Source organism: Monodelphis domestica, chromosome 3 (assembly GCF_027887165.1).
Source record: "Monodelphis domestica isolate mMonDom1 chromosome 3, mMonDom1.pri, whole genome shotgun sequence".
Classification (NCBI taxonomy): Eukaryota; Metazoa; Chordata; class Mammalia; order Didelphimorphia; family Didelphidae; genus Monodelphis; species Monodelphis domestica.
Genome location: NC_077229.1, coordinates 55917962 through 55933664, shown reverse-complemented (window position 1 = coordinate 55933664; position 15703 = coordinate 55917962). Strand labels below are relative to the sequence as shown.

Here is a 15703-nt window from a genome sequence, read left to right as displayed (position 1 = left end):
GCCCTCAGAACAGTTTTCCAAAGCTTTTGGGGTTCATCAAAGCCCAAAACATGTTTTCTCAAGTACTTTCCTGCTGAATTGGAAAGCCTTTGTTTATTTTGATTGAAATGTAATCCATATGTCTCTGAATCATTTACAATTAACTCATCACCATGTTGTTTTGATAAGGCCATTTGATAGCCAAAAAGCCTTTAGAGCCTTCATAGAAGGTTTTCTTTAAAAATCTTTTTTCCTAGATATAGGAAGTCATTTGAAGCCAAGACTAAAAAGACAGAAGGAGGGAGCTTGGCTCAAAAGTAGAACAATTCTCCACCAGGTTCTCAATTTGGCATGACATGTCCCACCCTCCTCCCAGAATCTCAGTGCCAGAAGCCTTTCTGAAGTTTCCTTTCTGAAGAAAAAAGAATAATTCTCAATTATTCACTTTGTGGATTATCAATAGGCTAATGCTTTTTGATTTGTTTTTAGTCTGAGCCACACTGTGGGTCATCTATGTCCACTTGAAGATGAAAATTAGTTTTATTATGTCCTGAGCTCAACAAAATTCAGGAAGAGGGTCTGCTCTTTCAAATGAATCAACTCCATATAACACACTCCAAGGCTAAGAAGAGTTCCTTCTTTTTATTCTACACTATCAAAACCAAAGTTCTTTCCATGTCTACATCTGTGAACCTATATATAACTGACAACCTCAAAAATCCATCTATATCGTTATACATTCTTTCCTCCTTTGCTTCAGTCTCTGATGAAGTGGCTAAGGTCAATCTATTTTTGTCATTGATTCCATCTCATTACCTCTGCTCCTTCTCTCCTTTTATCCCTCTCTCCCTCTCCCTCTGTCCTTCTGTCCCTCTGTCTCTCTCTGTCTGTCTCTCTGTCTGTCTCTCTCTCTCTCTCTCTCTCTCTCTCTCACACACACACACACACACACACACACACACACACATTAATCTAGAGTCAAGAGAACAAATATAATTTAGACCTGGAGAAGCCTTTAGAGACAATCAAATCCAAACATGAAGGTAGTGGGCACCTACCTATACACTAGGGATAATAGCCCACCACAATCTCATAGTTCAAAAGTTTTCTGTAAATAATAGCTACTTTTCCCTCATATCCACTCATTAAATAGTATTTATGCCATTGCATTTATTTCAAGTAATCTTGTGACTTTTATTATAATGTTTTGACCTACCCATGGTCAATTAATATTTTTCCAATGTTTTAAGTCTATTCTTATTTTGGCAAAAAGTGTTGTGTGGTTCAGATGTACCTTGGTAGAGAGACTACAAAATACTTTAATTGTGAATGGATTTTTTCTCTTCCTTTTGGGTTTTTTAGAAATAGACATGAAGATTAATAATGTATGTTGTTCCATTCCGTTCAACAATTTTTTAAGGATCTGAGTGCTGCGCATGGTCCTAGTCTCTAGGGAATACAACAACCCAAATAAAACAGCCCTTACCCTGGAGATGCTGACATTCTTCTGTGCTAACATTCTGCATATAACAATATTAGTTGCCTGTGTGAAGTTGAACTAGGGCGATATCTGCAAAGTGAAAAATAATCTCATTTTCAAAGCCCAAGAATAGATCCCATCACTTACCTTCAGGACCACACTGTGCTGGGTTACTAATGCAGGAGGCTTTGTAGCTTCCAAAATACAGTAATGTCACTCCTTTCTTCTCTCGGAGGTAAATACCTTTACTGACTTTCCCTTCTACAATGTCTAGACAAGGAAAGATGACAAAAACACCTTTTAATCATCCGGTGAGGTAAAACTTTCTGAGGACATGAGTCAGACCTATAAGTAGCTAGAGTGTTTTTTGTAATATTTATCACTAGTGGCTATTCCCCTGAGCTCCCAATAGAGACCTGAACCACTCTCTGTGTTCTATTGCTAGAGAAATTACTTTGGGACCTTCCTTCTCCCACCTCCACACTTTGTGTAATATTTAAGTTCAAATTAGAATTTAAAATGACTAATCCTGAGCTCCATCTCCTTCTGGGCTCTAATAGGGGGTCCCAGTTCCCAAATTTTTAAATAGTCTTTTAAAAAATAAGATTCATTTAAAGAAAACCTAAATAAATCTGTGACTCAATATGCCAGTCAGTTACCAATCTAAACAGTCCCATCTCCCTGTTTCTTACTTCCTGTTGTCCTTATAGAGCTAATCTAATTCAACTTGATTCCCAGAGTCAATATTAATATAATTAACAATGGGAACCTAGTACAACAAATGGTTTTATGGAGGAGATAAGACAGGACTATAAAAATTGACTGTCGTTAGAAGTTTATAGTTAATTAGTTTCCTAGTTGTCAACACACCTGTATCATGTGGACGGCTGAACTATAGGACCAATGCCCTTGAAGGACCCATGCCTATCATTTGATAATCCAATATGGTGCCCTATCTAAGCCTTTTCATTCATCTTCATCATCCTCATCATCAATCTCATCATCATCATCACCTGATTCAACTCACCAAGTTTTCTCCAGTCACCAGAAGCAGGACGATGACTGACTCTAAAGGCATCTGTTCACTGCTCACCATACTCCCAATTATTTTTCATGGAAAGTTTGGGGTTTTTTATTTTTCTGAGAGGCTGGGGAAGGGTAGAGCAGCTATGTAGTACAAAGTTAAGGGGAGACCTAGCAAGTCATTTTCCCAGTTAATCTAGGGTTGACAACCAATTAGATTATTCTGGATTCCAAAATGCATTGAGATCATAGGATCATAGATTTGAGTTAGATGAGACCTCAGAAGTCCATTAAAGCCAGTCTCCTCATTTTATAGATGAAGAAACTGAGGCAAAGAGAGAGAGGGTCACAGAGTTAATAAATGTCTGAGGAGGGATTTAAAACCAAATTTTTCTGATGCCAAGTACAGCCCCCTATACACTAGGTAACACTGCCCCTGAATCTTTTCATGATTTAGTTTAAAAGAACACCTTAAGGGAGAGACTTTTTTATTTCCTTTTCATTCCATTTTCATTAAGTTATTATTGGTACCAATGTCCAGGAAGAATGTTTTTGCTGTTGTTTTTTAAACCTTTATCCTCTGTCTTAGGATCCATGCTATGTAGAAAAGTGGTAAGGGCTAGGCATTTGGAGTTGAGTGACTTGCCCAGGGTCTCACATCTAAGAAGTGTCTGAGGCCATATTTGAACCCAGGATCTCCCATCTCCAGACTGGCTCTCTATCTACTAAGCTCCACAGCTGCCCTTAGGAATATGTTTTAAAGAGCTTCTTCTTGAAATTTCAACAGAATTCTATGTTGAGAAGTAAGGAAACTTTAAAATTTGTGTGAAGTCAAATTTCAAAAACTTTCTTTTATAGTTAATAATAATAACCTCTGAAATTTATATACTGCTTTAAGTGTCACAAATCGCCTTACTGATATTTCATTTAATCTTAACTATATGTGATGGACTTATATATATTACAATCCCACTGGAAATTTCCAATGAAATAAAAAAGCAAATTTTTAGCCTCTAAAATGCACAGCCCCTGGAGAGGACTTGAGCAATATCATATTTACAAAAGGACTGATCTTGTATCTGATTTTTAGTTTGGAGTGGCTTTTTTCTGTTCCTTTAATCTGAAAACAAGCCACTTTGTGGGAATCTTGAGACCCACTGAAGGCACATAATTCAGAATACAAGCCAACAAGAATTTATTGTCACCTCCAGGATAAAATACAAAACCCTCTGTTTGCCTTTTAAAACCCTTCATAACCTGCCTGCCCCAACCTTCCAGGCTTCTTACCCTTAACAACCCCCATTGACCAGTGACGATGGTTTCTTTGCTATTTCTTGAAGCTTTATTTCTTCTCGCCACTGCTCTGGGTATTTTTTCTGACTGTCTCCCATACTAGAACTCTTTCCTTCCTTACTTCAAACCCCTGGCTTCCCTGGTTCCCTTCACATCTCAGCTAAAATCCCACCTTCTATAAGAAGCCTTTCCTCATCTCCAGTAATTCTAGCACTTACTCTGTGCTTATGTCCAATCTGTCCTTTGATTTCTTATCTATTGTTGCTGTTTACATGATGAATTCCCCCATTAGACTGTCAGTTCATTGAGAATAAACTCTTTTGCCCTTTGGTCATAACTCCAGTACTGAACATAGTGTCTAGCACATAGTGGGTACCTAATAAATGCTTGTTGACTTAGCAGAAGATAATTTACATCCCCTGTGATGTGCCACAGAAGGGTTTCTTCACCTAAGGTTCACAGAATCCCTAAGGGTCCTATGTCTAAGATTTCAGGGTGTTTATGAACTTAGATGAGGGCGGAATCATATCTTTATTTTCGCTAACTTCTAACTGAAATTCATCATTTCCCTCAATTATTTAGAAACTTGATTTTGAGAAGAGACCCATAGGCTTCACCAGACTGCTAATGGAATCCATAACACAAAAGAAGGAGAAGAACCCCTAAGTTATAGCCACCAATAGTTCATATCATTTTGATCCATTTGCAATGTCTAATTTACAATTTCCCCACTTTCCCCACTAATCCCCACTTTCTCTAGTGCTCAGTGTCAGTTTTCACTATTCCCTGGGACATTTTCTTCACTGACATTCTAGAGAAGACTATCTGAATTCAAACCAGAAATCAGGTTGGCCTTTAAATAATCGCAGATCCAAGCTTGACAAATGCGGCACAAAAATATTGAAGTCCTCACCTACGGTTGCAGAGAAGTTAGAGTAGGCAGAGTCATTGGTATATACAAAGGTAGAATTATGGGAGGGAAGCACAGTGAAGTTGTGGATTCTTAATGCTGGGTGAGACAACAAAAAAAAGGCAGAACAGATGAGTCAAACATGGAATCAAACAGAATCAACCATATCTCTCAACATAGCAAGAAACAAATATATTGGGGAGTAGTCTTTTCCCTTGAAATGGGGGCCACTTTTCCCAACCCCCCTCCATCCCCACCACCATATCCATCACCCCTTTTATTTATTCATGGGGGGAAATTGATAAAATTGATAAAACCAACGATGTATCTCATCATCAATAACACCATGATGAGCCCATTTCCAATGCAAGGGTACCAATGTTTCTGGAGTCATCAACAATGGCTGGTGTTATGAGAAAGGGGATTCAATTTGTTGGCACTAGCTCCCCTAAGATTAAATAGTTGAGAGGTATGAAATTAAATTCAGCAACACAATGGCTTAAAAAAGAATTAAGGAATCATGATGTTATGAAGACTTATGGAACAGAAATATGGGATGGAAACATTCACATGATATTATGACAAATGGACAAAACAAGAGACTTGAGCCACAACAAAAACAGAGCTTTCCAAATGCCTACAGCATGGTTTTTAGCTGACTGACATCTTCTCTACAACAAAACACAGTGATGGATTAGAACTTCTCTGCTTCAAGGACTCACAAGCAAACTGAAATATTCTAACACAAAAGAATTATGGAAGAAATGGCTGCTTGAAAAATTAGGTTTCCCCCTCCCACTCCAAAAAATATATGGAAAAATTGTTTATAACTTAGGCGTAACAATCTTGACACCCACATTATGGACCAATCATGTTAAGTCAGGCTTCACTGTGTAATTGATATGTTTGGAGAGGAAGGACATAATTCAGTCAGAGGATAAATATAGAATCTATTTAAATTATGTTTTAAAGGCACATTTGGTACTTAAAAAGAAAAAAATCAAATTTTTCCCTGAATTAATGAAGGAGGGAGGAGGGAACCATATACCAAGAATTTCTACATATCTCTTTGAAATATCTTCTGCTATTATGTGACGGACAGAGGTTTGTTTCAATAATGCCTTTCAATTTTGCGTGACATTTTCCCTCTGGGCTCCTTAATGAGACCATTTAAAGAAAAATGGAATGTAAGATGGGCAATCATTTAGTGTGACCTGAGCTGGCCACATACCACATCATCCAAGAAGACCTTTTTTCATTTTTACAATGCAAAATATTTTGGAGAAATGCCATAGCCAAAGAAATGCAGTCACTTGATGGTTTTTCAAGCGAGATCTTCATTACTGCCTTCTACCCAGGTGACATAAAAAAAATCATTATGATGAAGTGACCATTATGGTTTGTACTGCCATATTCTCCATTTAAGTCCCTTTTTCAGCTACTGACACCAAGAATTGACAGAGCCCCGAGCCTTAAATTCAGCTTCACCCTACAGAAGATTTTTTAAACTCTAGCTAAACTGGAAAGAGAAAATCAGAGATTCTGAATGGAACAAAATAGCATACCTGGAGAAAATGGAGGTATGCTAGTGTAGAAAATATAGGATTCATCAATATTGTGCCTCCCCACATCCAATCCAAAAATTAAAAAAAAAGAAAAAGAAAACAGGAAAGAGAAAAATTCATTTCAAAAGAAATATATCCAGTCTGTCAAAAAAGTCAAGGCAGACATACAATGGAATCCTAGGTGTATAGAGTAGCCCAAATGTTTAATGTATTTATGAAGGAATTGTCAATAACTTTTATTCCAAAAAAAGAATAACACATCAAAAAATGCTTCCTGTTCAAAATTATCCTTGTAAGAGAAGAGAAATTTTCAAAGAAATGTTGGACTTCTTGGAACAAAGTAAGAGTGAATTTTTAATATTTTAAATTAAATTTTAATTCTTTTTTCCCCAATACCAAAATCTGTGCACATAACTTTGAAACACTTCATACCTTAGGAGGTATTATGTGGGTGAGGGGGTAAAAGACACGAGTCTTTCATTTCAATGTTAGAGAAGGGAATTGGTTGGTAGGGAAATGACTTTCCTGGGTGACAAAGAACACCTGAAAAGGACTTGTGGAGTGTTATTTGAGGCATCAGTGAACTTAATGATGTGACTGGTGCTTTGACAATGGAGTTATTTAGTCTCCTTTTAGGCAAGCACCTACAATGAGATACTTCTGGCTAAATAAGGAAATATAAGACAGGCCTTTTAAATGAAGACATCAATGTGAAAGCTTGGACAGCTTTTTTTTTTAGACTGTAGGCAATGAAAGATTTTAATGAGATTCTGAAGTACTTGAAACTCTTAGTCTTTGGGTCATAAAATGTCTGAAAATGCTATTAAAATGTCTCTGAAATGCAAAATTGGGGGGAGGGGTAGAGAGTAGAGAAGAGGAGGACTGCCAAAATATTTGTTGGCAAATCCATTCCTACTACTGTGGCTTCAAAGCAAATACCATTCACTTCTGTTTGCCCTGATCCCTTTAAACTTACTGACAGTGACTCATTCTTAGGTCTATGTCCATTGCCAAGGCCCCCCTGTGATCCCCTGGGTCTACCTCCTGTTGTATCCTGAAGCTCATGAATTCCATCCACGGTGTCCAGTGGCCAGTAATGAGAAGCGGATGCTAGCACGTCGAATCCTTACAGAGAAAAACAAATGCAGACCATTAGGGGAACTGTCTTTAGATACTTGAAGGGCTGTCACATGGAAGAATGATTAGCTTTCTTCTGCTTGGCTGCAGAGGGCAGAGCTAAGAGTTAAGGTGAGAATGGAGGTGGGGAGTTGGAGAGGAGAGTGGCAGAGAAACAAGTTTAGACTGGATGCCAGGAAAAACTTGCTAATAATTAGAGCTGTCCCAAAGGACCCTGGGATGTCTTGGGAGATTGGTGGGTCCCAAATTATTGGAGGTCATCACGGAAAAAATTGGGGGGGAAAGAGAAATACACACACGCATGGGTATAAATGTGGGTGTTGGTGTATAAAGGAAAAACTGAATGACAGCTTGCAAGATTCATTGTTCATGTTCTTTTATAGGTAGAACAATGACCATAGGGTCATAAGATAACAAATTTTTAGAGTTGAAAGTGTTCTTAAAAGCCATCAAGATGGAATAATACTGTGCTCAAAGGAATAATGAACTGGAGGGATTCCATGTGAACTGGAAAGACCTCCAGGAAGTGATGCAGAGTGAAAGGAGCAGAACCAGGAGAACATTGTACACAGAGACTGATACACTGTGGTACAATTGAATGTAATGGACTTCTCTACTAGCAGTAATGCAATGGTCCAGGATGATTCTGAGAGACTTATGAGAAAGATGTTATCCACATTTAGAGGAAGAACTGTGGGAGCAGAAACACAGAAGAAAAACATGATCACATGGGTGGATGGGGATTGTATGATTGGGGATATAGACTTTAAACAATCACCCTAGTGCAAATATCAATAATAGGGAAATAGGTCTTGATCAATGACACACATAAAACCCGGTGGAATTGCATGTTGGCTATGGGAGGGGGTTGAGGGGAAGAGAGGGAAAGAACATGAATCATGTAACCATGGAAAATTTTTCTTAATTAATCAATTAAATAAAATTTAAAAATAAATAAATAGCCAGCAAGCAGTCTGCTTTATATTTGTTTGCATGTTGTCTTCCCCCATTAGAGTGTCAGCTCCTTGAGGGCAGAAACTGTCTTTTGCCTCTTTTTGTATGCCCAAAGCTTAGCACAGTGCATGGCATATAGCAGGTCCTTAATAAGTGTCGATTGATTGAAACTAACTCATCTTATAGATGGAGAAACTAGGGAAGAGAAAGATTGAATAGTTTGCCCAGGGTCACAGCTATTATATGCGGAAGGACTTGAACTGTATTCCCTGTTCATTCTATCACATTTTCTCTCCTTCCAACTCAAAGATTCTTAAATTCCAATAAAGACAAAAAACAAATAAATTCTTAGAGCAACCAGAAATTATTCAGTCCAAAGGTTAGTGTGATTGTAGACAATGTCTGTATTATTCCACTTGGCCAAACAGAGATAGGACTAGGAATTTACAACAGACACTTTTAGACCAAGTAACTTGAAACACAAATTGGAGAGAGAGCACAGAAAAGGAGGTGTTCTTCTCCGTCTGCTATTTGGAAGATTCCTATTTTTCCTTAGTCATTTAAGTGCCTGCTAAGTGAAAGGGTATAAAGAAAGGCAAAAGACAGTCCCTGCTCCCAAGGAGTTCACAATCTAATCAGGGAACCAATATGTAAACAACTATGTGCAAAAAAAGTTATATACAGTATAGACAGAGGGAAGGTACTAAAATTAAGAGAGATTGAAAAAGGCTTCTTGTGGAAGGTAGGATTTTAATTATGATTTATGAGAATGAAATGATAGAATGCATGCAAAGTATTATATAAATCTTCAAGCATTCCATAAATGCTAGCTGCTCTTGCTATTATTGTCATGCAGGTGCTATGCTCTGTTGTTTCCATGTTACTAAAAGACTATAAATGTAGTGAACACCCTCTAAATTCAGCACTCTGGGACAAAACCCCAGTTGCCCCCACTTCAGTCTTAGTTGTATTCAAATGACCGCAGAATTTAAAGAAGTAGATTTTTTTTCAGTGTGCCTACCTCTGAGCAGTGAAAGGGATGGAGTATTGAGCATGGAGTCAAGAAGACCTGAATTCAAATTATGCCTCTGCCACTTACTAGCTTTGTGGCTCTAGTCAAGTGACTTCTCCCTCAATTTCAGTTTTCTTATCTGGAAAATGAGTAGGTCAAACTCAATGGCCTCTAAAGTCCCTTCTAGCTCTAAAGCTATGATCCTAGGATGTCAAACATGTGCAATGTATTCAGATAATTGAGTCATTTTTCTTCAGTTTGCAGTTATCGGATGTTGCATAGACATCGACTCAATACAAGTTGAGCACATAGCCCTAGAAGATGAGTCGGAAAGCAAAGGTTAACATTGAGTTCAACCTCTGAAAAAATAGTACAACTATGTATTTGGTATCCTGTGGACACAATTATCCTTGAAAGGCTCTACACAGAATCTGACATATAAAAGCAAGCAAAAAAAATGATCTATGTCTTTGCCATTGTTCCACTAACATCCTTTTTTTCTTTTTAATTTTTCAGTCCAGTCCTTTGATTTCATTGGTGTAGGCTAGATTGCCTTTGGGAAATTACAAAGTTCTTTCCCTGACCCCAAGCTTCTCCCTGAAACCAAGGTCCATCTTTTTAATGCCAATGCTCTTACAGTGGTTTTTATAGGGCTGTAAGTCATGGAATACCATGGTGGCAAACAATTGAAGTTGTGGCTCACCCTGGGGGCAGTGGAGAGATGCATAGTGGACATGAACAGGCAGCAGCATTTCATCCATGAGAAAATGGCCAGGAAAAAAGTAAAAGGAAATCATCAAAGAAATATCACAGGTAGGAGGTGGGGGGAGGAGATGAACTGGTCAAGTATCAAGAATGAGAGATAAGAGATGGACAATCTGAGTGCTTTACCCATAACCAAGCAAAGCTTCCCAGTATGTTGGATAGCACCCCTTTGCTGAATTTATTGGAGATAATGGGCAATAGTCACATCGGATGGACAGGCAAGGATGTATGGCAATCTACATTGTTGGAAAGAATATTCACAATAGATGAAATCATAGATCCATTGGGGTGCTGGAGGAAATTCCTGGTATAGAAACGTCTTCTGCTGACAGAGAAAAGCCACTCACCTGTAATTTATAATCTCCAAGTTATCTCTGGCACTAAGGGACTAAATGACTTTCCCATGATCATATAGCTAATTTGTGTCAGAAAGAGAACTACATCTTCCTGATTCTGAGCCCCTCCTAGCCAGCATGCCACGCTGACTTCCCTTCAGTAAGATACTAAGATAACATTCATTCTGAGCAGGAAAAAAAAAATACATATAAAAACAACTGAACTCTTTTTCCACTTCTCTCAATTTCATCCTGAAAGGAACATCTGAAAAAATAATATCAAGCCTACAATGAACAGATGCTCTGCCTTCAGTCTTCTCTTTCATAAAATAAATTCTTCAGAGAATAAGGATAGCTGATTTCCCTAAACATCTTTCCCAGTCACAGCAGGGTCACTCAGAATTCCAGGTGGAGAAGCTAACAAAGGCCAAATGTTGGAGAATTCACAGTTTCCTATTGGCAGCCAGACTCCCAGTTACCCAACATTGATAGCATGGAGGCTAGAAGATAGAAAAGAACAAAAAGAAGTAACTGTAGGCTGCCTGGAGTTGGGAGATAAGGATCCCAACTTGTTCTACTTTTTCCAAAATATGACAGTACAAAGGAAGGCAAAATATGCATGTCAACTTTTGCCATAACTGCCTAATTAGTCCAGGAAGAAGTTATCCCTCCTGCCCGCAGGAATGCTTGCCTAGTCACCTCTGACTCAGTTTCCCTTACTTGCTTCAAGACAGTTTCAATTCTACCTTCTATAGGAAATCATTCCTAATCTCTTCAGCTGTTAGTGCCTTCTCCTCTGAGATTATATTGCATGTCTTCCCTGCATCTATCATGTACATCCCTTGTTATTTACATATTGTCACCGCCATTAGAATGGAAGTCCCTTTGAGGACAAGGATTGCTTTTGCCTTTCTAGCACAGTCTGGAAGAATCTAATTAATTTAATTAATGTTTGATTGATATGAGTTGGTCAAGTATGCTGGAAAGGAATAAGTAAATAGCTGTATAACAGAATATCTCCTCAGTGTGAAAAAACAGGCATTGTAAGCTCTCCCAGTTGCAAAAGGCAATCTGCCTGCATTAGTCATCGAGCAGTCCCTTCAGAGAGGTCCTGCAGAGTCGACTAGAAGGGCATCACCTCTTTCTTTACTTAAATAAGTTTACACACATACTTACGCGTGCACCAGATAGCTATAGGGGCACCTATCTGATTAACCGAGCTGTTGTTTTGTTGGGTTTTTGTTAAACTCCTTCTCTGAAAGAATTGCAGGGTTTTCTCTATTGATAAATAGAAGCAAGAATGGATCATGTTATAGTGGAGTCAAGGATACCGAAGTGTAAGTGCTGCTTCAGACCCTTAACTGACTAGGCAGTCCTGTACAAGTCACTTAACCTTTTCAAGATTGTTGCTTCATCTATAAAATAGGAATATTAATAGTATTAATGTCACACAGTGGTTATGAGGCTTAAATGAGAATGGATCTACATATTTTTCAAACCTTACGGTGATGAATGTAAACTATTATTATTACTAATATATATTAAATGTATATATAATTATACCAATCATATATTATTAGTAATGTACATTACTAATATATAATATATTACTACCATATACTAATATAACATAATCATTACTAATATATACTATACTATTAAATATATATGTGTGTATGTGTATATTTAAACATATATTTAAAGTTTGTATTTATTTAATAGTATGTATACTATTAAATATATTTGTATTGTGGAAAGGAAAATAGACTAACAGTTGGTGGGGGAAGGGGCAACTGGGAGTGGCAGTTGGGTCTAGTGATTAGCAATATTCCCTCTCTATCCTCAACTCCTCAATACCCCATTCCATCCTTTCCCAATAAATATTACAGTATGTGTGTATATTCAAATATATATTTAAAGTTTATATATATTTAATAGCATATATACTATTATATATTTGTGTGTGTTTATATTTAAACTTATAAAGTTTATATTTATTTAATAATATGTATACTATTAAATATATTTTATATGTGTATATTCAAATATATATTTAAAGTTTATATATATTTAATAGTATATATACTATTATATATTTTGTGTGTGTGTTTATATTTAAACTTATAAAGTTTATATTTATTTAATAATATGTATACTATTAAATATATTTTATATGTGTATATTCAAATATATATTTAAAGTTTATATATATTTAATAGTATATATACTATTATATATTTTGTGTGTGTTTATATTTAAACTTATAAAGTTTATATTTATTTAATAATATGTATACTATTAAATATATTTGTATATGTGTATATTCAAATATATATTTAAAGTTTATATATATTTAATAGTATATACTATTATATATTTTGTGTGTGTTTATATTTAAACTTATAAAGTTTATATTTATTTAATAATATGTATACTATTAAATATATTTTTATATGTGTATATTTAAATATATATTTAAAGTTTATATTTACTTAATAGATACTATTAAATATATTTGTATATGTGTATATTCAAATATATTTAAAGCTTATATATATTTAATAGTATATATACTATTATATATATTGTGTGTATGTATATATTTAAACATATATTTAAAGTTTGTCTTTATTTAATAGTATACATACTATTAAATGTATTTGTGTGGATGTGTACATTTAAACATATTTAAAGTCTATATTTATTTAATAGGATATATACTATGGCATATGTTTTTAAATAGTATATAGTATAAATATATATAGTTAATAATAGACTATTAAAAAGAGATACTAGGAAAAGGCTCAGGGACCATCCAGTCCAAAGCATCCAGAGAAAGGGAAAGTGGTGGTCATTAACACAATTGCCTTTCTTTGTAAGTGTGTGGGCCTGAGGAGAGGGGGTCAATTGAATCCATAAATAAATCACTCCCACTCTCTCTTAAAAGTTACCAAATACTCTGGACCTGCCATCTCTATTGAATCAAGTTATCAATTACAGTCATTAAAAGAGGTGTGAGAATCTTTAATCAATTGGGAAGAAAAGAAAGTCACAGGGTGAAATTAAGTGAGTTGTGCCATGAGGGTATTAGAGTTGGCTTAAGTCAGTTCAAAAGCCAAGCATTAAAGGGACTGTCCAGAGTAGAAGAGCCATCCAATGACACCTCTGAGAGGGAGTCACTCAGGGTAGAAAGGAGGAAGAGAAGAGCCCTTATTTCCTCTCCTGTTGACCAGAGGAAGACCTTGTGAACTTCTTAAAGTGGGAGGATTTGGGACTTCCCCCAGTTTCGAAGCTTTGTTCCAAGAAATGTGAGGATCAAATGAGATAATATTTGTAAAACTTTAGCACAGGGCCTGGAAAATGGAAGATGTTCAACAAATGCTTTATCCCCCTTCCCTTTACTTTTTTTTACAGATGAAGAAACTGAGGCCTGATGGAGGGACGCCTTCCAAGGGAAAAAAGAAGATGCAGTATTGAGTTTTTGCCATCTTCCCCATATTTGGCCTTGTCTCAGACCTGGAGCTTCAATCAGAGGGGGTTGGAGTCCCTGTCCTCTCAGAATTGGATTGAAATCAGCTGCTCATTCCATACCCAGGCCAGCCAACAGCTATCCAGTGAAAAGGGTTTTGTTTTTTAGATTTCATTTTTCCATTCCATAAAAAAAGGTTATCTGCAAAAGGACATATTTATAAACTAGAAAAATGTGATTTGTGATGACTTGGTCGATAAATAGCTCCTGTGATTCGAGTTTAACAAGCCTTCTCAGCTTCATGGTCAGTCCATGAAAGAAATGCACCCCCCCCCAAAAAAAATCATGTAGTCCGTTGGCTAAAAAATGCTTTATTTTATTTTTTTCCTATGAATTTCTAGATATTCACATTCTTTCTCCCAAATGAGTCTAAGTTTCTTGAGGGCAGGGTGGCAAGGTCTGCTCCACTTTTGGTCTTTGAATCCTTAGCTAAATCTTTTTTATTGTTGTCCATTTTCAGTTTTGTCCAATCTTTGTGACCCCATTTGGGAATTTCTTGGCAAAGTTGATTTATCATTTCCTTCTCCAGCTCATTCTACAGCTAAGGAAACTGAGGCAAACAGGGTTAAGTGATTTGCCCAGGGTCACGCAGCTAATAATTGTCTAGGGACAGATTTCAACTCGGGAAGATGGGTCTCCCTGATTCCAAGTCCAGTGTTCTATCCACTTTGACACTTAGTTGCCCATGACTAAGTCTTAGCATTATACTTTTCACATAGTTTCACTTTTCCATAGCATTAGAGGCAGAATTTGAACCCTGGTTCCTCTGATTCCAAAACCAGTGATTTTTTTTCCCACTGAACCACACAATGTGTATATGTCTAATAGCCATTTTAAGGCTGCTTTTATAATTCCTTATAACTTAAACTGCTAATAAGAAGGCTTCTTCAAAGGAGCAGAAAGGGAAGTCAAAGGAAATCTATTCCAACCTCCTTCATTCACAGATGAGGCTCAAGAAACTTAAATGAGTTGTTTCAGGTCACTCAGGAAGTAAGCATCAGAGATGGGATTGAAACCCAGATTCTTGACTGCAGTATCAGTCATCTTATCACATTACCAAGCAGTTTCCCATCAATTCCAACTTCCAAACATCTCTAGGAACATTGCCTAGAGGTAGCAAAGATGGAGTGTTTGGTCTGGAATCAGGAAGCCCTGAGTTCAAATAGGTTCTCAAACAGTCATTATCTGGGTGACCCTGGGCAAGTCATTTTCACCTCCCTGTACAAGTTCCCTCAACTATAAAATAAGGACAATAATGGTGCCTACTTCCTAAAGCTGATGTGAAAATCAAATGAAATAATATTTATAAAGCACTGAGTACAGTGCCTGGCACATAGTCAACACAATAAAAACTTGTTTCCTTCCTTCTAGGGAAATGGGGATATAACAATAATTTATTTGGTCATGCCAATGTCCACTCACAGACTAAATAATTCAGAATAATAATATCTACTTGGGCACTAGAATGATCCATATTGATCATTTTAGCCAGATCATTAGCAAAATGACTGTTTTATAACCTCCAAGATCACATATGAAATCTTGTTTCACTTTTAAAAACCCTTCCCAACCTGATCCCATCCTACCTTTCCAAGCTCCTTCCTCTTCACTCTTGGCCACATACTCTGTAATTTGCTTCACTGGTCTCTTTGCTGCCCCCAACACCCAACACTCCATATCCCACCTCCACAGACTGGCATGGCTGCCTCCCATGACTGGTA

At 36.8% G+C, this 15703-nt stretch overlaps 1 protein-coding gene across 1 annotated transcript in view; it reads right to left on the bottom strand.

The window, feature by feature from the left end:
• The window catches only part of ADGRD1 (adhesion G protein-coupled receptor D1), a 505347-nt gene that overhangs the window by 476228 nt on the left and 13416 nt on the right, over positions 1–15703 (bottom strand). The window contains exons 3-4 of the mRNA XM_056820949.1: positions 7292–7375; positions 1607–1729 (exon numbers count right to left, since the gene is read on the bottom strand). Of these exons, the coding sequence (XP_056676927.1) occupies positions 1607–1729; positions 7292–7375 (207 nt within the window). The remainder of the gene's footprint in view (positions 1–1606; positions 1730–7291; positions 7376–15703) is intronic.